Source organism: Cygnus olor, chromosome Z, assembly GCF_009769625.2.
Source record: "Cygnus olor isolate bCygOlo1 chromosome Z, bCygOlo1.pri.v2, whole genome shotgun sequence".
In the NCBI taxonomy this organism is placed as follows: Eukaryota; Metazoa; Chordata; class Aves; order Anseriformes; family Anatidae; genus Cygnus; species Cygnus olor.
The window spans coordinates 2,725,331-2,750,608 of NC_049198.1; the positions used below are offsets into that span (position 1 = coordinate 2,725,331).

Consider the following 25,278-nt stretch of genomic DNA (forward strand, 5'->3'; position numbering starts at 1 on the left):
CTCTCATCCCCCCTGTCTGAGGTCTCAAAGCAGTGAAGGAGGATCTCCACCCACATTTTGGCACATTGTTGGCTACGTTTTTAGCTGCTTCCCCACTTCAGGAACCAACTCCAGGCCCTGCTCTGCTTTCTGTGAGCTTTGCATTGCAAAGACAAGCTTGTAGGCTCAAGCAGCTTTCAAGATAAAGCCCAAATGGTGCCGTAAGGTCTGACCGTGATGGTGTGGGATGAGGGAAGATGCCTGTGCAGCTCCCAGTCTACCAGTTCCTTGCCGTGTTTTGACATCTTCCTGGGGCTGCTACCTCGCTCTCCCCTCTTGTTTCAGACCTGGTGCATGCGGTGAGGGGGCAGCGTCCACCTGGCAATGGCAAAGTGCAGGAGCTCAGCCTGTCCGACCCCACAAAACCAGGGGCCACGAGCAAAACCACACGTATTTTTGCATAACATGCTTCTTTGTTGTCATCTTTGCTTTATGACTTTGTCGTGCGCACGAAGACGCCGTTTCAGGCGTTCTGCTCAAACCACAGGAGATAAAACATGGCTGTTTGGGTTGTTTTCCAAGCAGATAAAAGCTGGGATTCTCAGCCAGCCGACGCAGGGAGCCGGGGCGTTGTGAACAGCGCGCTATCGCGAGGCGGCCGATAAAATCACAGGTGCTGGCATGCACTGGATGCATGCACTAAACGTGCAGAAAATGGAGAAAAATTGGGAAAACTGACTTCACTGTGTCTGAAATTCATCAGGGAAAGGCATACTTGGGAAAAGCGGCTGGACTAATTACAGCTGCCCATGCACAACACGGCTCAGTGTAACTGGATTTGTTCCGAAGTCACACTTCTTGGTTAACACCGCAGCTCTGCTGCTCAGCCTTAATTGTCTCTCCTTCCCACTCATTTTTTCCTCTTTCCTTTCCTTTACAAATAAACGCCAATTTGTTTACAGGCCCACAACCGCTGGAAAAAGCTAGGAAAAAAGAGGTAATTCAAGGAATTAACATCGGTCTCAAAGTTTTGCCTTCACGCTCTTCTGCTTTCCGCAGACAGCAGTTTGTTTGCTTTGAAGCCGATGTTTACGGCATCTGCCTGAGCATGTGGTCCCGTCGGTTTTATCTCGCGTTAGCCAAAGGTCCAGCCAGCGCTTTGAATACAGGCAGCAGTTCCCCCAAGTTTATCTTCCCGCTGAGTTGTTTGGAAAAAGTTAGTTAAGCTCAAGCCGCATGCTCCAAGATAAGTTCTCACAAACAGTTCACAGATACTTCTCAAAAAAACATGAGATTACTTTAAACCCAACAAAAAATATATATATTTCAACCAGGGACAAATATAAACAGGCAGTAGCCCAAAAACATGCTGCTGGGGTGTTTTAATGGAGACTGGCTTGTGAGCGTGGAACGGAGCAGGGCTGCAAGTTAACACACACTCATCTCTCCTAATTTTGGTATTTGTTAGTGAAGCACATAGCATGAAAATTAAAGCAAGAAATGTGGAGTTAAAGAAAGCTAACATGAAGAAGACTGAAGAAACTGATGCTCTCCTCCTGTGGCTTCATGCAGACATACTCAGTTTGCAAACTGGGGGAAGATTTTCTAACTGCTGAGGCAATTAGGAAGGTCCCATTGTGGTCTGATTCCCGTCCTTCCTCTGCCACGTTCTCCTTGTGTGGCCCTGGTCTGCCCTGGTGGGATGTGGCCAAGAGAAGCTGCAGCTTCACTTGGGCTTTCCTTGCCCCAGCTTCCCAGCCCCAGAGCTGGGACACTCTTGCCTGCTTCAAAAAGTGGTCGTGTGGGTGAATATGTCAAAGACTGTCCAAGGCGCAGTGATTTGGCTAAAGGGGATATTTGCCTTATCTACCTGTGGCCGAAAGGAGACTGCAGCCAGATGTCACTCCCCGTCCTGCCGGGATGTCCCTGGGACAGCCAGGTCACAGCGGCAGGGCTGTGCCAGGACGGGCACTCCTCAGCTACCGTAAGGGACACCACAGCCCCGCAGTCCCGGCTTTTGCATGCTCAAAACCCTGCAGTTGTAATCTGATTTACATTTACTTAATATATCTTAACATAAACAGGCTGTACCTATTAACTTAGCGCTCCCACATCGGAATTATTATTTATTTAAGTATTTATAGCCGCTCCTCCCTGCTGTGGAGATGTGCCCGTGCCCCACCAGGTCTCTCTCCAGCAGGTTGCCACACCTTTCACAGAATCACAGAATCATCTGGGTTGGAAGGGACCTCCAAGATCACCGAGTCCAACCTCTGACCTAACAAATCTTTGGCAATCTTTCGCCCCAGCTGCCCAGCGCGGGCGAGGGAGGTGGGGAAGGAGCGCGAGGCAGAGGCAGCACAGGTGAGCGCTGCTCACACTGCTCGGCTCAGCCTGTAATCATCCCCCCGAGGCTCGGGCTGGCTGCGAGAAAACTTCCCTTTGCTCTCCAGCTGGTTCCCCGTATCGGGCGAGCGAAAGAAGCAGTTCCTGCTGGAAAGCAGACAAAGAGTCTGCTCGATTTCCTAAGAGCGGAGGCTGCATGCCAGAATCTGCCCGGCCGGTCATATAATACCCAGCCTCGGTTGCGAAAGGCTTCTCACTTCTGTTGCTGGTGCCGGACTAACAGCTTTGCAGACATCCCTGCGGAGGGAGGGCTCCCGCTCCCGAATTTCTGCGTCCCGCTGGGCGATGGGTGCTAAATGTCTTCGTGAAAATAAACCTGAGGGGCTGTTCCCGGGACTGCGGGGGGTAGCAGGGGTATGGGGATTGCACGGGGCGCAGGGTGTTCTTCCCCCAGTTCCTTCCTCTGCTGCGCTCCCGAGGGAAATGTCTTTGCAAAGGGATGTCCCATGGGATGGGTACGCAACAGTGCTCAAGGGGGCAAAGAGGCCCCAAAACTGCAGCTGGGCTTCGCCACAGAGGCCTGGCTTGCTCCCTCCAAACAGCCATGGACTCGCGCGCAGTCAGTGCAGACCCCCAAGAGCAAGCCACGCTCCCCAGTTACACATACCGCAGTTATTTGGGTTCATTACCAACTTTCTCCAAAGACGGACAGGGCCGTGGAGAGGCTGAAGCACTTACGTGGCACTCCCACACCACGAGCAGGACGGAGAACCTGCCCTGCAGTCCCCGCTTATCGCCAAACCACGCAGGCTGGATCGTGCTCTGCAGCTCTCCCCACCGGGAAGGGCAGTGGGAGCAGCCAAACGCGTACGCTGCCCCCCACAGCTGCAGCACCATTCCTCCTGCGAGGCACAGCACTAATTACGGGATGTGACAGCGCTTGCACAAGGGCACAAGCAACGCTTGCCGCAAACTGCCTCTTAGCGTGCAGTGTTTCGTGAGGCTGCGGCGATGACTCCGGTGTGAAAGCAGCGAGAACTTTCCCACCTCCCGAAATATTCACCCAGAGCCACGGGATGGCTGGGACTTCTTGGAGAGAGGTGAGAAGGTGGAGGAGACATCTCCTGGGGAGCAGTGAGTGACTGCAGTGGGACCAGCATGGTGCAAACGTGTGCTCTGCTCGTAGCAGCTGCTGGGGGCTCACGGCACTGGTGGGATATGGGTCAAGGGCTGGCAGCCCCCTCCTGGAAGCCCCACGTCCTGATAGATGGATCCTCCTGGCAGCAAAAGCCCCCCGCAAAGGAGGGGCTGCACTTCCCAGGCTCTCCGCAGAAAGACATCAATAGCAATTTGCTGCTTTTCCAGGGGCCCCTTATCGACCTACTGTCGCAAGTCTTTAAGGAAGATGCCTGCGATAAGATCCATGTGCCTCCTCTGCTGCTTTGCATAGGGAGAGTCACGCAGCTCACGGAGCTAAAGGGGATTGTTACAGCTCCAGCTTTCTTATTGTCACTAGGCACAGGGTGGTGAAAACAGCCAAGACTGGGGAAAATGCAGAGTACATATGAGGGTGTGGGGGATGAGTAATTACAAAACACTCTACCAGCAAGGCCAGTTTACAGGATTTCTACAATCTGCTCCCGTCAGAAGTATCAGTTCCCTGATCCCGGGCATCGGTGTCAGCTGGGCTGACCCGGCACCCACCAAGAAACTCTGCCAGTGCCACTCTCTCAACGGGGTACCGAGTGCCAGGCAGGGCATACCCTGAGCTAGGCAGGTCAGGTGAGGCAAGACCTTTCTCTAGCAAAAAACCAAGTGAGATCTTGGAAAGAGAAGACCTTTTGAAGGCCACTGTCACAAGCGGCATCTTCTCTGCTGAGCCATTTGATGATGAGGTTGCCCAAACGTGAAATGTGTTTGGGGAACCTTTCCCTTATGGAGCTGATGAGGGGGACGCAGAAGGCACACTGCCTTCTCGCCCAGCCCCACTGCACTCTGTATCGACAGCAGAGGGTGAGGCTGAACATGACTTGAGAAAACAAGAACAACCACCTTAAAAGCTCAGCCTGTGGCCTCTGGGCTTGTTTTGGTGAGGTCTGCATGAAGACAGGTAGCAGGTCCTGGGGCTCACCTCATCAGGCCAGGCTGTGTCCACCCTGCTGTAGCTCAAGCTCACCATGTCCACACCGTCCCTGGGGAGGGATAACAGGAGAACCCCAGCTCATGAGGCCCATCTCACCCAACTCTTTGCCATCTAGCTTTGAGCTGTCCACTGGAAATGATCCTTCTCTCCACATGGCCTTCTGCTCCTGCAGTGAAGGTTTCAAGCCCCCTGAAGATGCACGAGGTGCCACCAGCCCTTGCATCTCATCTAGAGGTCCCTCTTCCCAGCTCCCTGACAGGAGTGGCCAGGTCTCAGCCCCTTAGAGAAGATGCTGATGGCAATTCACACTTGCTCTGTTAGGAAGAGGCTACCAGCACGGGGCACTGCTGGCCCCACGAGGAGCTATGGGCTGGAGCTGCTCCTGCTGGCATGGCTGCCATGTCCACGGGAGGCTTTTCCCTAATGTATTTGGGACAACCTGAAGGAATTGGCTTGGTGGCACCTACTTGTCTTACAGCGACGTGCTGCTTTTAGCCGAGGAGGAGACTTGTGTTCTCCTATTACCCAACCAGAACTCCCTGGGAGGATGGTAAGCAGAGATTAGTTTGTTTATTGCATCAAGTAAACCAAAATGTTGGTTATCCTCCTTGTCGGGCTCCTGAGGAACTCAAACAAGAGATACTTAACAGCAAATTGAATTAAGGCCAGAGGAACAAAACCCTGTACCCAGCCGTGGGAAACTCCTCCTACTCCTTTCCACTGCAGACAAGGGAAACCATGAAACATGACTCTCGCTCCCCGGATCTGGAACAGCAGAAGGGATTCCTACGAAGATGGAAACCATTAAAAGGCAATTACTGGAGACAATGACGAAGAAAATCTGGTCACTCACCCAGCCAGCCAGGGCAGTCCGGTGGCTCCCATTAGGCACCCAGGCTGGAGGTGGGGGCCCTCACCCGCAGGACCACCGGGGCTGCCCGAGCGGGACCCCGAGGTGCGCACGGACAGAGCCACCCAGTCTGCGCGCGCGGGACACCGAGCCACCCAGACGGCCGGCTTCATCCTGCCTGTCTGAAGACATAATAACCCTGGGAGCAGAGGATGTGATCTCATCCCAAGGGTCCGGGGAAACACAAAACATGGAAAGAAAAAGCGGCGAGACCATCGCGCTTGATTGCAAAGGGCTCCACCCTTGCCCGCCGGACGCTCTGCGCTTTCCTGGCTCTTCTGAGAGCGCATGGCGGCAGACGCAAATAGTTGTGTTTACATCCAGCTGGAAGGGCCTCAGGAGCTAACAATGCCGGGTACGGAGGGCGAAAGACAGAAACAAAGCCACGCGAGGAGGAGGGACCATCCGGTAAGATGGTATCTAGCTCCGTTTCTTCCCCGACGTAACTGCTTCCTCTGCCTTCTCCGCGGGTCCCCGAGAAATGAGGATGCTTCCACACCTCTCCTGCGGGGCGAGGGGACACTGGTGGTCCTGGCCATCCTTGGTGGCCTCAGCTCTGCCCTAAATGCAGCTCTGCATGCAAAGCTGCTCCAAACACGTGCAAGTCAGAGTAACTGTGATGGAAGGCTACATGGAAGAGAGCAAAGCCCAGGCTCTGTGTATGGGAGCACATTCTCTCCTTGGAAATTGTATCTCTGGCACGAGAACCCTCCCCTGTTTAAAATATGCCACTGCGGTTTTCATGCTCACCATCTAGGGCCAAACAAGTCCCACAGCTTTCTAAGAAAACATGTTTCTGTGCTCAAAACACTAAGCCAAGCAGCGGGGCTCCAACGCATCACAAAGACCTTGTCAGTTTGGTGTCCCCGTCCCTTCTCAAGCAGCATCTGCCCTCGAGGTCGGATGTCTCGCAAGTGCCCACCTCAAACGGTCTGGCTTGTCCCTGGCCAACGTGGGGGAGCACAAACTGGAAGAAATCGACTTTCATCATGGCTAAAAGGCGTTTGTCCCCATGGTCCGAGGGGACACCAGGGAGGACACTGCATGGGGACAAGGTCAGGCGCGGTGTCTCCTCTTGGGGCTCAGCTCAACGACTGGCACAGCTTTTTAGGGGTAATGACTGAACATTGATTTCCTCCTTTCTCCCCACCCCCAGTTCCTCCTCTATCAGGATTTATTTTGTTGTTATTTTCTCTTGTCAGGCCTCGTGGAGCCACCTGGGCAGCAGGGTGGCACAGGGTCAGGATCCGGCCTTCTCGGTGTACGATAAAGAGGCAAATCCTGTCTCGATCCCTGACTGGGAGCATAATCTCAAAATCCTAGCATCTTATTATACTGTCAAAGACCCTCTTTCGACTCAGAAGCCTGATGCTTTTTAAAAAGTGAGAGAGATTAAAATAAATAAAAAAAAACCTCCACGTTAAAAGATACAATTTTCTTTTCCAAACAGCACCACCCTCCAGCTCGTCTGGCTGCAGTTGGGAAGGTTTTTCCTCTCTTCCTCTGAAGGAGCCAGTGAAAAGGCAGTGCCCTCTTGAAGTTCAGACGTTAATTACCGTGTTAGAATATTTTTCTAAATTATACAGTATGGCCCCAGGAGATAACAGGCACTGAGAGAAGGGAGGGGAGTGGATACCAGTCTGCATGCTGCACCGCAGACTCAGACGTGGGGGAAAGGCAATTAGACAGGGAGTATTTATCCTCCCTGCACCACCACCCCGAGGCTTTCAGTTAGCAGCGCGTACCAAGGCAGGGAAGCGATGGGACCGTGCCAGGATTTCAAACGATGCTGAAACGGGACCGTCTCTGCCAACCAGACTGGAGGCAGGAGACGCTCCTGCAGAGGAGCTACTGTCCTGCCCGCCGCCAGCCTGCCCGCTCTGCTCCCCGATGATTCACCGTGCCTGGACGCTGCCTCCAGCCCTCGGGGTGGGCCATAAGAACTGCCAGCGGTGCAGCTGGGTGCCCACGGGCCCCCGATCAGCGGGGATGCTCGTGGTGACACGAGCCGGGGTATCCTCCCAGCCCCGGCAGCAATAAGCGCCCCGGGACGGGGGGACCTCCGCGGGCTGGTCCTGCAGCCGCAGCCTCCCGCACAAGTAGTTAGTTCTGCGGTTTAATTAGCCTGTGATGAGCTGCTTCCCGGGATCTGCTCTGAACCTGCCCCGACAGCCCCATCTGATGCACCCAAGGGTGCCGAGAGCGGGATGGTGCCGGAGCAGGGCTGCTCCCTGTCACCCCTGCGAGTCCGCGGCTGGGAAGATGCAACGGGAGAAAGGCAGATCTTCACATATGGGGAATTACGGGCCCACCGGACCCACCTCAGGCCCTGGAAAAACCATGGAGAAAGTCATCTTCAAACATATTTCTGGGCACATGAGGGAGAAGAAGGAAACTGGCATGGATGCGCCTCACCAGCTTGCTCACCTTCTGGATTTACGGATAAGGGACGAGCACGGATGTATGTTGCCTCGATTTTAGCAGGGTTTTTGGCTCTGCCTCCCACAGATTCCCATATCCGAGCTAAGACATCAGGGGCGGACAACCAGGTAAGTTAAAGACTGGCTGGACGGTTGGGCTCGGAGGGCTGTAGTCACTGGGTTAAATCCCAACTCCACCTGGAGGCCAGTAACGAGGAGTGCCACGGGGTTTATCCCGGCACCCGCCCCGTTTAGCATCCGTATCAGTGACGGAGGAGGTGAGCAGCGCACTCCTGCCACGCCTGCAGGTGACACCACGTCAGGGGGACCACTCGGTGTGCTCGAGGCCCTGCCACCCCCAGGGGCCTCAGTGGGCCGGAGCGAGGAGTCAACAGGAACCTCGAGGAGTCAACGAGGAAAAATGCCAAGTCCCGTGCAGGAAACGAGCACGGGGCAGGGGGAAGGGTCGGGATCGGGTTATTATGGGGTAGGAGGGAGGCAGAGCCCACAGACCCTTGTGGGACCCCAGTTGGCAAGGCGCCTCGAGGAAGCCCAGCACCATCACCGCCTGGCACCTCTCAGCTCCAGGCCCTGCAAGCCAGTTTTTCCACCTTCTCGCTCCACTGCCATAGGCAACTGCTCGGGTTACCTGGATGTAAAGCCAGGTCTGTCTGCTGGATGGCGTCATAAAAATAAACAAATACATCCAAAGCAGCACTCGGCACCGAGCACCTTGGCTGGGAGCTGCTCCTGCTGGCAGAGGGCTGGCAGGAAGGTGGCAGCTCCCAGGCCCAGAGGCACCACCTGGGTTGGCGTCCAAACAACATCCCATTGAGGATGGGATGGAGACGCGGGAGGAGCCAAACCTCCCAACAACACTCGTCCGTCCCTTCGTCCCTTTGGGGATGAAGCGGGGAGGGCAGTGAGCTGGGCTGCCCGCACCAACCCCACTGAGCACATGCAGTCGTGGGTAGTGGGGTGAAGGACCAGACCCAGTTAACAGCAGATGACAAATTGCATTACATATTATCTCAACTCAAAGTTTACAGGGACAAATTTGGCGTGGTTTTGTGAATTAAAGCGAGGCCAGAGCTGGGAGACCACGGTGGGACATCCCTCTTGGTGAGGCCGCCAAGTGTGGGAGTCAGGACAATTTCCTAAAAATGCTAAAAGCGTTTTCATCGAGGCAGACAATGGACTCAAGGCAGAATGTGGTCCTGCAGGATGTCACCACTGCTCCTGCGTTAGGAGAGCCTGGGCAGCACAGCCTGGCCCCGGGGGGAGCCCTTCCCCGGGAACAATGCCCTCCTCCAGCCTGCTCCCAGTTGCCCCGGGCGCAGAAGGATGGATGGGAGGAAAGCTCTTTCTCTGATTTATGTTTAACCTCAGCGCCTTATTATTCTTTGCACAAGCTCCCCGTATTTGATGGCTGCAATATCCTCTGGTTCTCACCCGAAAAAGGGCTCTCCTTTCCGCACTCCCCAGCCGCCTGCGATGCCAGCCTTTGGGCCGGGCTTGGGCGACCCATTCCCCTTCTCCATCTTTAACCCCATACACTGTCAATCCAAAGCACCACACAAGCTTACTGGGCTCTCTCAAACCATTTTAAACAATGGCTGCATCCTCTTCTTACTTTTCTTGGCAAACCGTCTTTGCCTAAAATCCCAATGTTGTCCCCGCTGTGAATACACCTTCCTCTCTGCCTGCACACCTCTTGCCCCCAAACCTCCCAATGGTGAAAATGAAACACTTTTGGTTCCTGGGGGTTCAGCTCACGGGATGCCCTGTCCCCAGCTTGGACACGGTGTTAATAAGCTTTTACTGGGGGGGGGGAAGGAAAGGAGCTGGTAAGAGGAAGTTTTGCAGGGGGAAGGGAAGAGGCATTCCTGCTGCAGTCATCAGGCAACTTTCCCCTTCCTCTTGCTCACTCCCTTGCTGACCTTTGGCTCAGCCTGCCAAAGCTATAAAGGAAAAGGGAAAAAAAAAAAAAGAGACAGAGAAACTAAAAAGCAAGAAGAGCTGAAAGGACAGGCAGAAGCAGAGATGTTATCTTGCCCCTGATAATGATTTATCGTTAAAGGATGGGTGGATGGAGGCAGGGAAAGCTAAGCGCAGCTGCAGCAGCACAGAGGGAGCCACCGAGGAGGAAGGAATCAGGGGCGAGGGGCTGAGACTGCACGTGGGCACGTGTGTGCTGATGAGCAGGAAGGGGAAAAAAACACGAAGAGCACAATTAAACCTCTCAAACCCATCCTGAAGCAATCGAGGGATGCCCACAGCTAGTGGCCAGTCCCAAAGTGGCCGAGCCACAAGGACCAACCCAGCCCAACTTCATGAAACCCACCGAGGGACGTGTGTCCCAAGTGCCTGCTGAGCTCCAAAGACACCAGCTGCAGCGCTGATGTGCTGGTGCACCAGCACAGCAGAGCATCAACCGACGGCAAGGTGCCTGTCCCTGCTGCAGGACCTCACGGGCTGGGGACGGGCTGAGTGGGGTGAGGTGGGCTGAGGGACCTCAGAGCACCTCTGGGCCCTGTTCTGGGCTGGCCCTGTGCGACAGGATTAGCTGAAATGGCAAAAAACAGCAGTGGCGGCCCAAAAAGCCAGCCCTGAGCCATTGAATGGGAACAGCAAGAGTCAGGGTCCCAAGTTTATGCACGGCATCTTGGTATAGTCAGTAAAAGCTTTTTATAGAGCTGTTCTGCAGCAAAAAATATCCCCAATATGTGAAATTCGCGTCCTTCAACGTGCCTTTAGATCGCCGCCGTGTCCCCGCGTAGTGGCAAGACAACGAGAACGACTGTGACAGCACGGTGAGGGCAGACAGGAATTGGGAAAAATCCTGGCAGAATCAGGGCTGGGCTGTGTCATGGCTGTGATGGGAAGTGGGGGAGAACGGGGGCTCTGCCAGACACCAGGATCTTCCCGATGAGGTGACACATACTGCTGTGGGCAGAGATTTTGGGGAAGTTCCACTATTCTTAGCACCCCTCTCCCACCTCCTCCGCTGGATGTGTGTGCCTCATCACGACGCCCGGACACTTTCTCACTGTTACAGTCACTGTCTGTGAACTCTACCCACAGCATTACTGCGCAGGCAAAATGTTTATAGTGTGTTTGCATTCAGAGAAAACTTTCCATGCATGCAAAAAGTCATTACTGGCAACTTTTTCCCCTCTCCCTCTACTTTCCTTGCCCAAGGTCTAGCGGAGAACTTATTTTGCAGCGAGTTATTTATGGCCCGACAGAAGTGCTACTGACAATTTGAGACTCCCAGCTCCAACCCTGGGCGATGAGACAGACTTCTGCCTAAGAAAGTCCTCTGCAGGCAGCAGCAGGAGACAAAACCACCTTTAAAACAGCATGGAGGGAAGTCCTCTCCTGCTCTTTTGAATGTTAACACTTGAGTTTCATTTCTTGTTTGTCCCCAGTGAGGTTTTTGCTCCCAATCTGAACTATGCTCACCTTATCCATCTCTGAAATGTCCCCAAACCTGATGGCAGGGCTGGGTTTACGCTGCATTATGTGGTGCCCTATGTCACTACTCCCTCTCTCTTTCCTCCCCTCAGTCTGTCTCATCTACTCAGTTGGCTTCACTGCTTTTAAGAAGCCTTCTTAGCTCCTTTGGTGGGGATTTGCAGTGGTGGGATTTGCAAAACTAAACATTGGGTTTGCAATCCCAGTCGTCGGGCTTTGCAAACCCTTTGACAAAAGGGTCCTGCTTGGAGCATGTGCTTTTTTTTTTTAGCAGAATTACACCAGGCAGGAGGAGCCAAGTGTCCCTGCAGGCATCAGTACTCTTAGGGTGAGAAGTGTTTGTGTGGGTAAAGCAAACATCTGGGAATCACACAGCACGTATCTACGGATCACGGGCACTGCAACTCAACGGCTTGTCCCGAAGGTGGAGAAGGAAAACCTCCGAAGGCATTACCTCCCTGAGGCAGGTATAGATGGGGCAGACGAGGACTCGGAAGGGCTCTCCGGTGCTGCTCCTCATGGTGCCGAAGACCTCGCAGAGGAAGGTGATGAACCCCAGCCAGCGCTCCACGTCCCGCTGCTGCAGCTCCTCCCGCATGGTGAAATCCTTCTGCAAGAGGGACGGAGACAACAGGCTGCATCAGCAAAACCGCACCGCCAGGGGAGAGGCAACGGCTGTCTAGATGGAGAATTAGGAGGAAATTGAAACTCAGGGTGGGGGGAGGAAGACAGACAGACTGACTCTGTAGTAACAGCGGGGAGATTACTCAACGCCAGCGGAGTGGCTGGAATTTCAACGCGGCCAAGCCACCAGAAGCAGGTACTGTAGAAACAACGCCAGCCTCTGCAGTGACTGCCACGGCCTCCCCCTGCCCGGCCCTTCCCCTTGAATGGACCTGGGGACTCTTTGCCCTGTGCACAACCGAAATGGAATGAAAATGACCACAAGTGGCTCAAAGGCAGTGCCTGGGGGATGCGATGGATGCCGGTGGCTTGGTGGTCCAGCATCTCCAGCAGAGGTAGCTCCGAGCTGGTGTCGGGCCAGGGGCTTTCCGATGCTCTGCCTGCTCCCTGGGGTCTCACAGATGTACAGCAGAGCCTGTCTGCCTGCCCACACAGGAGGAGATTAGGGGAGCACAGAGCTGATATTAAAAGGTCACCCTGCTCCAGAGCTGACGGTTGCCATGACCAAGGATTATGAGGATGACGTGTTTTATGGAGCAACACCGGGAGCGAACGAGCTGGGAGGCAGCTGCCTCCCCCACCAGTCCTCCAGCCAGGGAGGAAAAAAGGGTTTGCCCAAAGGCAGGACATGAAAAGGGGTACGTGTGTGTTGGGAGCGTGTGGCAACGAGCAAGGAGGAACAGGGGAAAGCAAATAAAAAGCTTTCCAGAGGGCACCACCACCACATGGGATGGCACCAGAGCGTGCGCAGCGCTCGGAGCTGAGAGGTCTTCCCTGGGCTCTGAGAGATGCTGCGGAGCCTCTCGCATGACGTCCCACGTGAGCTCGCTTGTCTGTCTCCATAGTGACCTTTCCTCGGTATTAAAAATCAGTAGGCACTAAGCAGGGGAAAATCAGAGAACAGGACAAGTTCGTTCTCAACAGCCCGTGTTCCCAGCACGGCTTGCACAACGTCTTAAATCCAGCAACTAAATAAATTACCCTGTATCTTTTTCATCTCGGTTTATTCCTACTGCCCGAGACAAAAGGCTTTGCTGCTCCCAGTGCTCCAACCTGCAGCTGCACTCCGCGGAGCCAGAGACGTAAAAGCCACCACACCAAAGACCGCTCTCATGCCCCGGACAACACACGGGAGCTGTTCCTTTTGAAGCAAAGGTAAGTAAAGCAGCTACCAACCAACGCCAGGCAAACGCGCAATGGTTATTTTCATGACACCACTGTATGCATAGAAGATCCAAGAAAGGAGCTATTTATATGTTTCACTACAAAAGGAACAAAAAAAATATATTTGCATATGCAGGAAAAAGACTTGTAAAATACCCGAGCCACTTATTAACCAAACAGCGATGACTAATTCCTCTCTACACCCATTTCTATAAGGCAATTGCCCAACTGTGTCTGCGACTGAAATCAACCTGCAGCCAAACACTGCTGGGCCTCTTCAGGCTCTCCGGGGGAGTTTGCAAAGCTCTTCCTTTCGTTACTCAGCTGGTCCCAGGCTGGTGGTGGAGGAGAGATATTTGCCAGCTCAGGTTGTCACCCCAGGGTTATTGAATTGCTCATTGTGGAGTCTTCACTTGACATTCAATGGCAAAAAAAAAAAAAAAAAAAAAAAAAAAAAAAAAAAAAAAAAACGCGAAGAGAAATGTCCTCCTGACTACCGAGCAATTAAAAAAGCCAACGAGAGCATCTCGTGCCCCTTGGCTGCGCCGAGGGAGCCTCCAGCCCTGCTCCTCCACATGGGCACTGCAGCTGGGTGCCAAGGCTCTTCCTCCATGCCCTGAGACCTCCCATGCCCATCCTCCAGCAGGGGCCGCCTAAAAAGTGCCTGGGCATCACATATTTTGGGATCCCTGGTGCACACCGGGGAGTTCCTAGCTGCTCGGGACAACCACACCGGGCTTCAGGTGGATGAGCCAAGAACAGGCAGGGGCAAAACCTCCCCGTGTATGTGACAGTCCCTCCATCTCCCCTGGAAGCCACCCTAAAGGAGCCTTGCAGGTTAGAGGAGGGATTTATGGTGCCGACGGGTGGGTTTGTTGCCAGCTCCAAGGCTGCCAAGACAAAGCGCGCCTTTCCTGGCTGGCGCTGGCAGGGTGCTGCCGTTCGCTGGAAGCAACCCGCGGCAGGGCACTGGGAAGAGGAGAAGCCTCTCTGTGCTATCAGCTTCAGGCAGAGCCTCAGCCTTGCCCAGAAGAGCCACCGTGATTCCCATCAAGGCTGGGACAAGAAGCAGCCAGGGCACAGTTACTTACGTGGCTCCGTCCGCTGCCGAGGGAAGCACGCTGAGCATTTCAGTGACATGTCACCTCCGAACAACTTTACTTAATGTGGCGACAGCCACGTCGCCAGTGCCCCAGAACCCTCTCTGCAGCTGAATAATCCGTAACATCCGAGATGGAAACCTCGGCAGGGCTGAGGCAGGACGACGGCAGCCTCCAGCAGCAGACAAAGCGCAGGGAGAACATTTTGGGTTGCGTTAGCAAGGCTCTCCTGCCACGGCTCTGCATGGAAATGGGGAAAGCCTTGCTGGAAAAGCCATTAGCAGGTAGTCTGGGCACCTGCTTAGACAACGGGGCTCCACCGCTGCCTCTGGCTGCGTGAGCATCGCTGCACCCTCGTGCCCGCTGTGTCCCTCTGCAGAAGGAGGGATGATATGGGTTCCTTTGAAAAAGCAGGAAAAGCACCTTGCCGGGGGTAGGGATTAGGTGTTTTGGACCATGTCTGTCTACAGGCAGGAGTTGGGCTCCCCAGGAGCCAAACTTCCACGGCAGCTGGACTCGCCCTGGGCATGGAGAACAATTCAACCAGGTCCCCAAGGAGCTGGCCACCAAAACCGATGAGCTGGACCAAGGCAGTGGGAGAAGGGAAGAGCCACGGGGCTGCACAAGTGGACACAAAACCCACGTCCCGTGCTGCCGCATCCATCCCACAGACTTTTGCACAACTGAAGTGGAGCAAAACCCTTCAGAAATGGGCTCAACCCAGACGGCAGAGCCGCTGCCCTGCCCCATGAACTTTATTTGCTCCGAAAATGCCTCCTGGAGTTATACAAAAATAACCTGTGGATTGGCCTGCCCCATGCTTAGGTGGTGAAGTCAGTGCAGTAAGCAAATTATCTTTCATCAGTTTGGCTGTATTTTTAAACACGAACTGTATTACTAATTTGGGGGTGCCCTGGCCCGTAGATAAGCTGAGTGCATTTACCGGATGACCTTCCTCCAGCACCTATAGTTTAAAATAAAATGTATTTATACCAGGTAGCAGGACTGGCCTCACTTCTCCGCCTGGTTTGGGAGAAGAGATCGTTAGGAAACCACGCAACAAGCAGGGGGATGGCAAGGAGACCTGCAAAGAGGCTCAGACAGGACAAGTTTGGGGCACAACCCAAAAGGCTGAGCACGTTCTTGATGTTGGGACCCTCCATGCATGAAGGGTAGCCAGGGGTGGCCCAAGCCCATGCACTGCAAGGATGGGCACACCCTCGGACATGCCTTGCATGGCAAGGAGTCCTGGAGCTGAAGCTCGTGCCGAGCCTCTGCCAGCAAGGGATGCAGAAAATGTTGGCGTGGGGGTTGCCACTCTTGCACCCAAGTCAAAGCCCTCTCCTCACCTGGATGCACCTCACGCAATGCTATTGCTTCTTGGCCCAGGCATGGCATCTCCTAAAGACCAGGCCCAAGCCCTGAGGAGAGGAGAAAAACCCCTCCTGTGCTCCTCTCCTGCTGTTGGTGGGCAGCAGCGTCAAGCAGGACGAGGGGCAGCGCTGAATTTTGACCGTCGGACCTCAGCCCTTGCTCCAGCACCGACAGCTGCAGCCAAAACCCATTCCCGGGGAGTTTGCCACACTTTTTAAAGACGAGTCCCAAATAACTCTGCCCCAGAGCTGGGCCCACCGACGCATGGCTGGCTGTGTCAGCAGCGAGTTAGAGGGCAAAAGTTTACCATGGGATAAAAATGAGAGTTAAATTTAAGCATCTCCACCTTCTGATGGAAAAAAAACCTACACATTTGGGCTTGTTGCTCTGTAAACACAGGGCTCTTCCTCTGGCAGCTTTGCTGTTTACTCAGTCATTGTCAAGGAGGCAGGAAATACTGAGTCAGAAATGCTGCGCAAAGAGAAATATATAATGCTTGGGTATCGGCGATCGGCGCTGTATAAAAAGCCGAGAGAGGCTGTGCTAAATGCTTGGTCTTGCTGGCAACGTGCTACGAAAGGTTGGAGCCTTAAAGGGATGCGTGGAAAGGGCCTGAGATAAATAAAACGGGTCCAAGGAGCTCCCAGACGTGATGGCAGCAGAGGAGATGTCTGCTCCCTCCCAGAGAGGGATGTAATTTAAGTAATTCTCGCAGTTAGGTCCTGGCTTGGGTCGAGCTCTGGAGGCAGAGCTTTGGTTTTTGGGGAATACAGCCCAGTTAGATGAAAGACAAAAAGAAGAAAAAGAAAAGCAGAGCTCACAGCTTCCGAGCAGAGAGCAGGGCTTGGCAGTAGCAGCACAGGAGGCTGAGATTTATTTTCAGTCCTGCGTGGGCTCCCATCACCTCTGTACCCTTATTTCCTGGCTGGCAAGTGGGAACAATTTACTCATCTTCCTCTGCACAGCGCTTTGGGGTGTGCGACTGAGACATGCAAATTGTTAACAATTATTATTGCTCCAACAAAGGAGCTATTGACATTTAAAGCAGATAAACCCTTTAAATTACAGATGACACTCTGCACCCAGCCTTGCAAAGGTCTGGGCTTCACCCAGCCATGAGGCATTTCACTCCCACGGGCTTTCATCACGGCGTTTCCTCGAGCTGGGTCCGCAGCCTGGCGAGCACGCGCCCACCTCTTCTCGGGCAGATTTGGCCACTTTGGCCAGAGCAGCAAATGAAACCGGTGGCCTTCAGCATGGACCTGGCTTCTTCTGAATTGAGCGACAATTCTACAAGACCAAAGATCCTGCAGCTGTTGGATAGACACATCTCGCAAGGAGGAAATTTTAGGGTTTTGCCTGCTCTTACTGCGGAAATACTGCTTATTCCTCTCGCATGGAATTGGGCAGGAAGGGGAAACGAAGGTTGGAAAACTCCCAGCTCTCCTGAAGGTTTGCTGGGAGATGCCAGGCAAGCTCCCAGCATCAGCAACATCCAGGAATTTTAAATTCCTCGGCTTTTGGGGTACCTATCTGGATAATCACAGACTGCAGCCAACAGCAGCGGGGGGTACTTTCCATCCGCATACCCAAAATAATGCCAGCACCCCAAAATGACGAACTGAGGGGTCACTTGAAACCCGTGCCCCTTTCCCTCTGCCACCCCTCCGTCAGGTCCCGGCCCCGGGACCACCTGTGTGGTGTGGGTGTCTCATGGCCGCCTCAGCGAGGCTCGCAGTTCCCCGGTTAATTATTAATTCAGTCAAGTTTTACAGCACCCGAGGGGGAGCCTAATAATGGCTTCGCAAACAGAAGAGCATTGCTGTTAATCCGGTAGTTGCTGGAGGTCCTGGAGCACCGTCTGGGTGGATGCTCTGGGGGGCGAAGTAGCCCCGTCTGGCCACGAGGAACAGCAAACACCATTTAGCAGTTGTCCTGGCGTAAGAATCTTCTCTAATGAGCCTCCGAGTGGACACACGGGCTGCACAGAGGAGGCAGAGCGGGAGGGAGGCAGCCCAAGTACATCCCACACCGCTCTCCTTTCCTCTCGTGGAGGGAGAAGAAGCAGCACTGAGATGCAGAAGCCGTGTCCCAAGGGTCAACTGCACAGCATCCCGTTTCAGCCACAAGACATCAGCATCGTACCTCGTTACTGCAGGAGCATTTCCTTCAGCCAATTTTCAAGTGGGACAAGGTGAAGAGCACAAACGCTCTGGAAATGGACAGAGAGAAGAGGTGGGGGCACGCTGAGTGTTGGCCAACCCATCCTCCAGCGGTACCCCGGCGACAGAGCCGTCTTCCTCCTTACTTAATTTTCTCTGTCGCCCTCCTACCCAGCCCTTCTCTGGGTTAAGGCTGGGCTCACGGACACCGGTGGGGTGCTAGCTCGGCTGGCTAACAGCAATTTGTCACTGCTGCTGAAAGCCCTGCGTCTCCCACGAGCCTGGACCTGGCTGGGACAGCTCATCTGCATAAGGAAGGTCTCGGTGACGCTGAGACACACAAATTAATTGACTCGCTGGGTTGTCTTCCGAGCAGCTGAAGACTGTTTGACCTGACCTGACCCCATGGCAATGCCCGGAGGAGGCAGCTCCCCTCCTCAGGCTTGCTCCCCCGGGATATTTCGGAAGACCCTTGCCTTGCATTTCAGTCCCCACTGCTCCATGGAAAAAAATGAACATAACTCCCCCCAGCAAGCATTAATGGACTGCTTTGAACTGCTGTTACGGATGGTTTGGTGGGACTTCTCCAGCCCTCCTCCGTGCCGGGGTGAGGTTGGAGCCCCAACACCATCCCTGGCATCCGCTCAGGGGCCACTTCTCTGCCTGAAAAACCACCCATGCGGGTGTTTTTTTTTGGGGCCAGCTGGAGCTTGCCAGCAGGCTGCATTCTTATTTTAAGCTCCACGCGTGCGATGTGGCCCCTTGATAATGCAGAGGTGCCAAGGAGTCTATGGGGACGGGCCAAGCCTGCAAAGAGAGCCATGGGCACCGCCAACGCCGCCGAGGGGGCAGGCATGGGTGGGCGGTAGGGGGTCATTCCCCGCCACTCTGCTGTTTCGAGACTTTTAGGACTTTCTGCCTCATGGATACAACCAAAACCTGAGCTGACCTCGTGGCACGAAGCTGCGAGCGCGGTGCCATGAGCAGCCTGCATCACATCCAGCACACTGTGACGCTCGGGCGGTTCGTGCCCCTGCTCACAAACCCCAAAAACCTCACCAGGTATGAGAGCTCGGGATCTCTGAACGGCCCCGCTCTCCCCAGACTGCACAAAATCCACGCCGTAAAAGTAAAAAATTGCGAAAAGGCTTGGGAGCCCACGGGCAGCCAGCGAGCCTGGTCCGAGGATGGGATTTTCCCCCCGTCTGCCCAGAGTCTGAACCTTGCAGGCGAGGAGGGAAGGGGAGGGGACGGGCTTAACAGGCTCCCAGCCGGAGATATTCGAGGCACCCAGAGTTCGTGTAAAGTTTCATGCCGGGACCCTTTTCTAAATTCTTTTGGTCATGGGAGAAAACGCTGCAACTGTTTAGTCTGCAGGGAGGCGGTGGCTCTGGCCCAGCACGAGGACGTTGCTGAGCAAACGTGCCAGGACCAACAACCCCCTTATCTCCTCTGCCACCAACTTTTCACCCATCTCTCACCACCACGGCCAAGGGCATGGGCACGGACCCGTGGTACCAGCACTGGTGTCCTGCTGGTGAGGCTGCTCGGGGCTCCCTGGGACGGGGATGAGCCACATCTGACAGCCGAGGCCCTGAGCTGAAGTACCAGTCTGCTAAAAAGCGTCGCCATCCAGCTCTGTTTACACAAAAAATCGCAGAAAATCTTTCTTAGGGGGTAATGTTTACAAATCCTTCGAAGCCAGAGAGCTTCTATAGAAAATGCTGTTTTGGCTAACATTTTTTTTTTAAAGGTTGTAAAAGGATCTGCTCTGCTGGCCCCCTGTAGATGTACATACCCTACACACACTGCAAGCTGCCTGTCCGCGTGGGAAAAGCTGAGCTTATGGAAAGAGCCGGGCTGAAAAACTGCAGAAAACATGAACCACAAACCCCCTCGGTCCCTCCAAACTTTCTGTCTTTATAGACACGCTCGTGATTACCACGGCACATTCTGCAGTGTAACACACGGCGTCCTGGTGGAGCCTCTCCGTAAGAGAGCAGACATCAGTGGCCGGGATGTTAGAGAGACGTGGGGCAGCACACCTCACCCCTAGCAGCGAGGCACGAGCAGCAGTTTTGTCTCCCCAGCCCGGCACTATTCCCCTACCACCGCGGCTTTGTGCTCTGTATCCAGTTTCACTTCCTGGTGCTCCCGGACCGGAGGCGATATCGCGGCGCTGGGTTTCCAGCGCTGCTCCAAACGCTCCTCCCACCCCCTTGTTAACGAAATAATGTGCAGAGCAAGCGTCATAAAAAATAACAGGGGAAGAAAGAAAAGCGCAGCAATTTATCACTGGGAAGGGAAGAGGAAGCGTGGGCAAAGCTGATCACACTGTTTTTGGGTGCTCAGCAAACAGGGGGAGGACGGGGGCTGCACGGGACGCAGCACGTTGTGCCCAAGGGTGAAGCCAGAGGATGTGTCACGGCGGGGTGGCATCGTCCAAACGTCCTCTGCTTTCCTGCGTCCTCAAACCCGACTGCTGCACTTCGCACCGGTGTCAGGCCTCATTTGCTGGCCCGGCGTGGGACACAGCCTGGAACGCCTCTACCGCACCTCACCCCTCACCCGCACACACCGCACGCCTGGTCCCACGGTCGCTGCTGCTGGAGCGAAAAAAACAACCCCGGGAAATTCCCCGTGCCACAAATGCTTAAGGCAAAATAGCACCAGCGCTGCAGCGCTGCAGGGCTGTGGGGTTGGCAGGGGTGCCAGCTTGCCCTACAGCGCTTTTGGGGGGACAGCAGGGCAGCTGGGTGAGAGGGGACGGGGCCGTCTTCGGGCTCGCCTGGCCCCAGGAGGAGCTGGCGAGCTCGAGTCCCCGCAGGCCGTCTGGGCTCGCACAGGCATTTGACCTCGGCTCGCCGCAAGCCTGCTCTTGCAAGGCAGGACTGGTGGGGGGGGGGTGGGGGGGGGCTGCAGGATGGTCCCCACAAAGGGCAATGCCTCGCGGGGGGCTCACCCCGAGCCTCCATCCAGGGGGTGCAGAGCCGCTGCCGCCAGCTTGGAGCCACCTCGCAAGCTCACCCCTGTTTTCTATGTCCCCACTTTGTGGCCGGGGGGGGGGGGGGGGGGGGGGGGGCGGACAGAACAGGCACCAGGAGCAGGGATTTCCCAACCCCGCAGCCGCCAGCATCTCTCACCCCCCGGCTCGGCGTGGCTGCAGCAGCCTGACCCGGATTTACGGGGGCAGCGGGGAGCAGATGGGCTGGCAGGCTGGTGCGTTAACGCCGGCTGAGTCCCGGGGCTGGCAAACCACGCTGCCGCGTCCCGGGGACGGATTCGAGCCTTCTGAGGGACAACGGGTCCTCCCTGCAGCGCAGCCACGAGCCGATGCCAGCTTTTTAAAACTCCATCCAGCCTGGTCAAACGGAGGGAGAGAGACCCCGATGAATTTCTTTGCTCTGAGCGACTGGATTTTGAGGCTTTTATTTTTACTTTTTTTTTTATTTTCTCCCCCACCTGTCCTAACAAAGCATCCAGGCTGGGGGGGCTCCCTCTCAGCCCTGAGCGGCCGGGGCTGCAGGCAGGCTGCACAGCCCGCAGTCTCCACCTAGAGCCCGGCGCAGCCTCTGCTCGGCGCTGCATCCCTGCGCGGGGCACTGGCCCATGTCCTGGCCCTTGGTCCCTCCAGGGTGACAGGGAGCCAGAAGGAAGCACAGGCAACGTATTTACGGAGCGAAGGAGGCCACTGGTGTTTTTTAACCATGTGCTTGAGCAGCGCAAGACAAAATGTTACCGGCGCAGTGAATTTTGAGTCAAATACGCTATTCTTTGAACTCCTACGGCTTTTTTTCTGCAACTTAGTCCTGCTTTCTAATCAATCTCTCAAACAGTAAACTACACAGCGCCCTGCTACCCAAAACCGAACACCTTCCCCATGTAGAAGAACCGGTGAGACTGCAGCCCCTGCTGCCTGGTGCCTGGGGGCTCCGGTCTGCTTCCCTGCTTCCCCAAAGGCTATTTGTTGCCTTTTTCTTGCACACCACTAAAGCCCCGCATCCCAGTCCTCATCCCACTGTTAGTTTACAAAAAGTGCTGACCCCTGGTGCATCCTCTCCCTGTCACCCTACTCCTCCCAGTTCTCTCCGCTTAGAAATGGGAAAGTTGGAAGCACACAGCCTGGCTTTTAATCCGGGGCTCCCCAGTAACTCCCAGACCTGCCTGGGACCTTCTGCGAGCAGCTCCCGTAACGCCAGCACACCAGCTCACCGCCCAAACTTGTGCAGGCTGCATTGAGCCTCAATGAGGATGCAAAATAGAATATTTCAGAATTGTGGTGCATCTTCAGAGACACTCCAAGGGGAAGGGAAGGGAAGCATGGCGAAAGCGTGGCTGAGGCTGATCCTGCTGGGACTGCCTGCACAGCTTGCACAACAGCACGCGTGTCAGCACACATACACACACATACATACTACGGATATACATGTGCATTAATTTAGAATTGCCTTTGAATTCCCTGGGCATAAATAAAACAAATCCCACCTGCCAAGCTCTGGCTACAGGGATTTGCATCTAGTAGGCAAGTCCCACAGCCATTCACAAAACCAGGACAGTGCTGCCAAGATCAGTGCAGAAATGCTAGTGCCTTTCAGCATGAACCATGCATATTGCTTCCACATCCCCATTACCACAGCACCCACACACTTCACCATCTTCGGTGTCTTTATCCTCCCAACCCAAAAAAGTGCTCCCACCACTGGGAGGTTAAGTCATTGGCTCAGATAAACAGGGAGCCTGCAGGAGAGGAGGGATTTCAGCTCACTCCACCCAAATCCTTGTGCTCAGCAAGGTAAGTGGGAATTAGAATCATCTAGGGTGGAAAAGGTAATCAAGGTAATTAGAATTAGAATCGTCTAGGTTGGAAAAGAGCTTCCAGATCACCAAGCCCAACCAGCAACTGTCAGTCGATTCTCTGGTACCTAATGCCTCAACATTTCTATCCTGAGAAAGGATTCAAGCTAAACGTTACTCGTCTATCCTCTGCCTCGGCTGCCAGCAACAGGTTTATGAGCTTTGCCACCCTCCTGGCTAAACTCCTCCAGAAACAGCTACCCTGAGCATCTCAAATCCATCCCAGTCCACCAAAACACAGGTGTGACCATGCCAAAACCCACAGGGTCTGAGTCAAGTTTTTAAAACCCGAGGGAAGCAGGGCACCAAACCACGGAAATGTCATTTTTTGGGCATCAGGAGATTGCACTAAGGTGACTCATTTGTATCTCTCAGAACAAATTTCTGCGTTTGAGCAAGCACCAGGCTGATGAGCATGGAAGAAGCCCTGTGTGGGCATACAAGAGAGTATGTAAAAGGGGATGCAATAGGGTATGTAACTGGGTATGCACATCCCAAACCAGGGCACGCAACTGGGTATGCAACTAGGTACGTAATTAGGCATGCAATTGGGTATTTAATTAGGTATGCAGTTGGGTATGCAATTAGGCATGTAATAGGGTATGCAGTAGGGCATGCAATGGAAATAGTCCCGGCCACTGGCACCAAGGCATCTCCAAAGACGAGGACACACCAGGCTTCGCCTCTGGGTGCACGTGTGAGCCCTGCAAGGGGCCGTGCTGGGCTCTGTGCAGGGATGTGCCTTTCGTTTCTTCTTCTTCTTCTTCTTTTTTTTTTTTTTTTTTTTTTTTTTTTAAGAAGGTATCAGCCTTCTGTTTGATGTGTTGCTGGCCGCGGTTGCTAAGGGGAGCAGTGTACAATTACAGCCCCAGTGATGTCCTCTCTAATAATATACTTCGCTATGCATAGCTCAGATGCAGACACATCTCGGCTATAAAGAGCACGGAGATTTGAACGGAGGAATACTCCAACTTATGTTACATGCGAAGGGTCTGTGGCATGTTGCTCAACACCTCCCCACTGCAGAAAAAAGCGCTGTGGCCAGCGGGAGCCAGTGACTGAAACTATGACAAGCAAAAATCTCTTGCGGGAGGCTTCCTTGCAATTTATTAATTGCACAGGGATTTGTAGAGGGGAAAAGAAACCATGCACATATCCACCAAGACATTTTTCATGCCCCTGTCCCTCCAAGGTCCCCAGTTCAGCTGCGTCCACCCCAGCGGCTCGTGCAGCCCAAAATCACTCCTCGTACCACACCGGTACATCAAAGGACCCATGCACAAAGGAACCATGGTTTGTTTGTGGACCTGGAGAAACAGAGTGAGTTCGTAGCTACGGTTTGGGTGGAAAGGAGAAAAGGGGGGCAATTGCCCCCAAGAGGAAAGCGCAAAGGCAACTGGTGCTGCTTTGCACCAGTCTGCTGCAGCTAATGGTTTCCTGGCGAGTGTCTGCAGCCAGATTGGGCGTCTCAGACTGAACCCCAAAAAACAAACTCAGTGAGGAGAAATTCAGAAACCAACACCAAGCCTAGGGCCAGTGGCATCTCCCCACGGCTGAACAGCCTGCCCCACGGTGGCCCTCGCTGCCATCCCAGGTTCCCAGCACCCAGCTTCAGAAGCAAAGCTGAAATCCGGGACCGAAACACAGAGAGAAGGAAGAATTCAAACCAGGGTTTTCCCGGCCTCAATCCCCTCGTTTCAGGCCAGGACAGCTGCCGTGTGTCTTTTGCAGGTGTAGCTGCTCCGTTCCCAGCCACGGCCGCGAGCTCTGCGAGGGCACACGCTGCCCGGGGAGATGCTCTTTAGCGGAGCTGTCTGCAGGGAGGGGATGACACGACAGCATTCCTGAGCCACGGCGCTGGCATCTGTTTTGGGATCAAAACCAGTGCCATGAGATAAGCTGCGAACATGTGCAGCCCCCGGGCGCAACCAGTGCGAGCACCCCTCCGACAGGGGCGTTTGTCAGCAGCTGAAAACATAAGAGGAGCCAGGTTAAAAAGACAGTTTGTTCAGCAGTGCCTAAGGGAGATGCTCCAGCCTGCGTACGGGGGCTGAGCTGCTGAAATTCACGGGCATTTTGCTCCTAGAAGAGGGACAAACAAGTCCGCTCAGCCCCTGCAAAACAGGAGCATCTGCTGGTGCCATCTGGGGGGTGAGCAGCTCAGCCCCAGCTGGGGGGATCAGCTGGGGGGGGCACGGTGATCCCGATTTATCACACCCTGGCAGAGTAATTCCCCAGCTCGCTGGTGCCCGGCGAGCCGAGCTCCTTAGGTCCGGGGATCGGATTAGTCTGAAAGGTGCTGCAGAGACACAAATCCAGATCCAGAGCAAGCGTTTTATTAGAGTTTTTTAATTAACGGGAAATTATCTAGAAACGGCTGCTGGAAAACATCTGCCTGATGGTGGAGAGGTCAGGACTGGAGCTGGGCGATGTTAGATTTTCCCCGATGCAGCCAACCCCCATGTTTCACAGCTGTGACACGTCTTCTGCGCTCTGTACATGTGTCTGTCTCCTGCCAGGGCTATCAAGCCTGAATGTGACGCAAAAAAATGCTGGTTTGGGGCTGACCAAAGTATTTCATAAATCAGTGTGAATGGATCCGATTATTTTGGTTGGAAAAAGAAACTCTGTTTGGAGGAAGTCAAAATGCTTCCCTCTCAGAAAT

General features: G+C 54.4%; 1 protein-coding gene across 17 annotated transcripts in view; it reads right to left on the minus strand.

Moving 5' to 3' along the window:
* The window catches only part of CTIF (cap binding complex dependent translation initiation factor), a 135,623-nt gene that overhangs the window by 3,313 nt on the left and 107,032 nt on the right, over nucleotides 1-25,278 (minus strand). For all 17 annotated transcript variants that reach the window (XM_040540567.1, XM_040540565.1, XM_040540559.1 and 14 more), the window contains one exon: nucleotides 11,730-11,885. In XM_040540567.1, coding sequence (XP_040396501.1) covers nucleotides 11,730-11,885 — 156 coding nt within the window. The remainder of the gene's footprint in view (nucleotides 1-11,729; nucleotides 11,886-25,278) is intronic.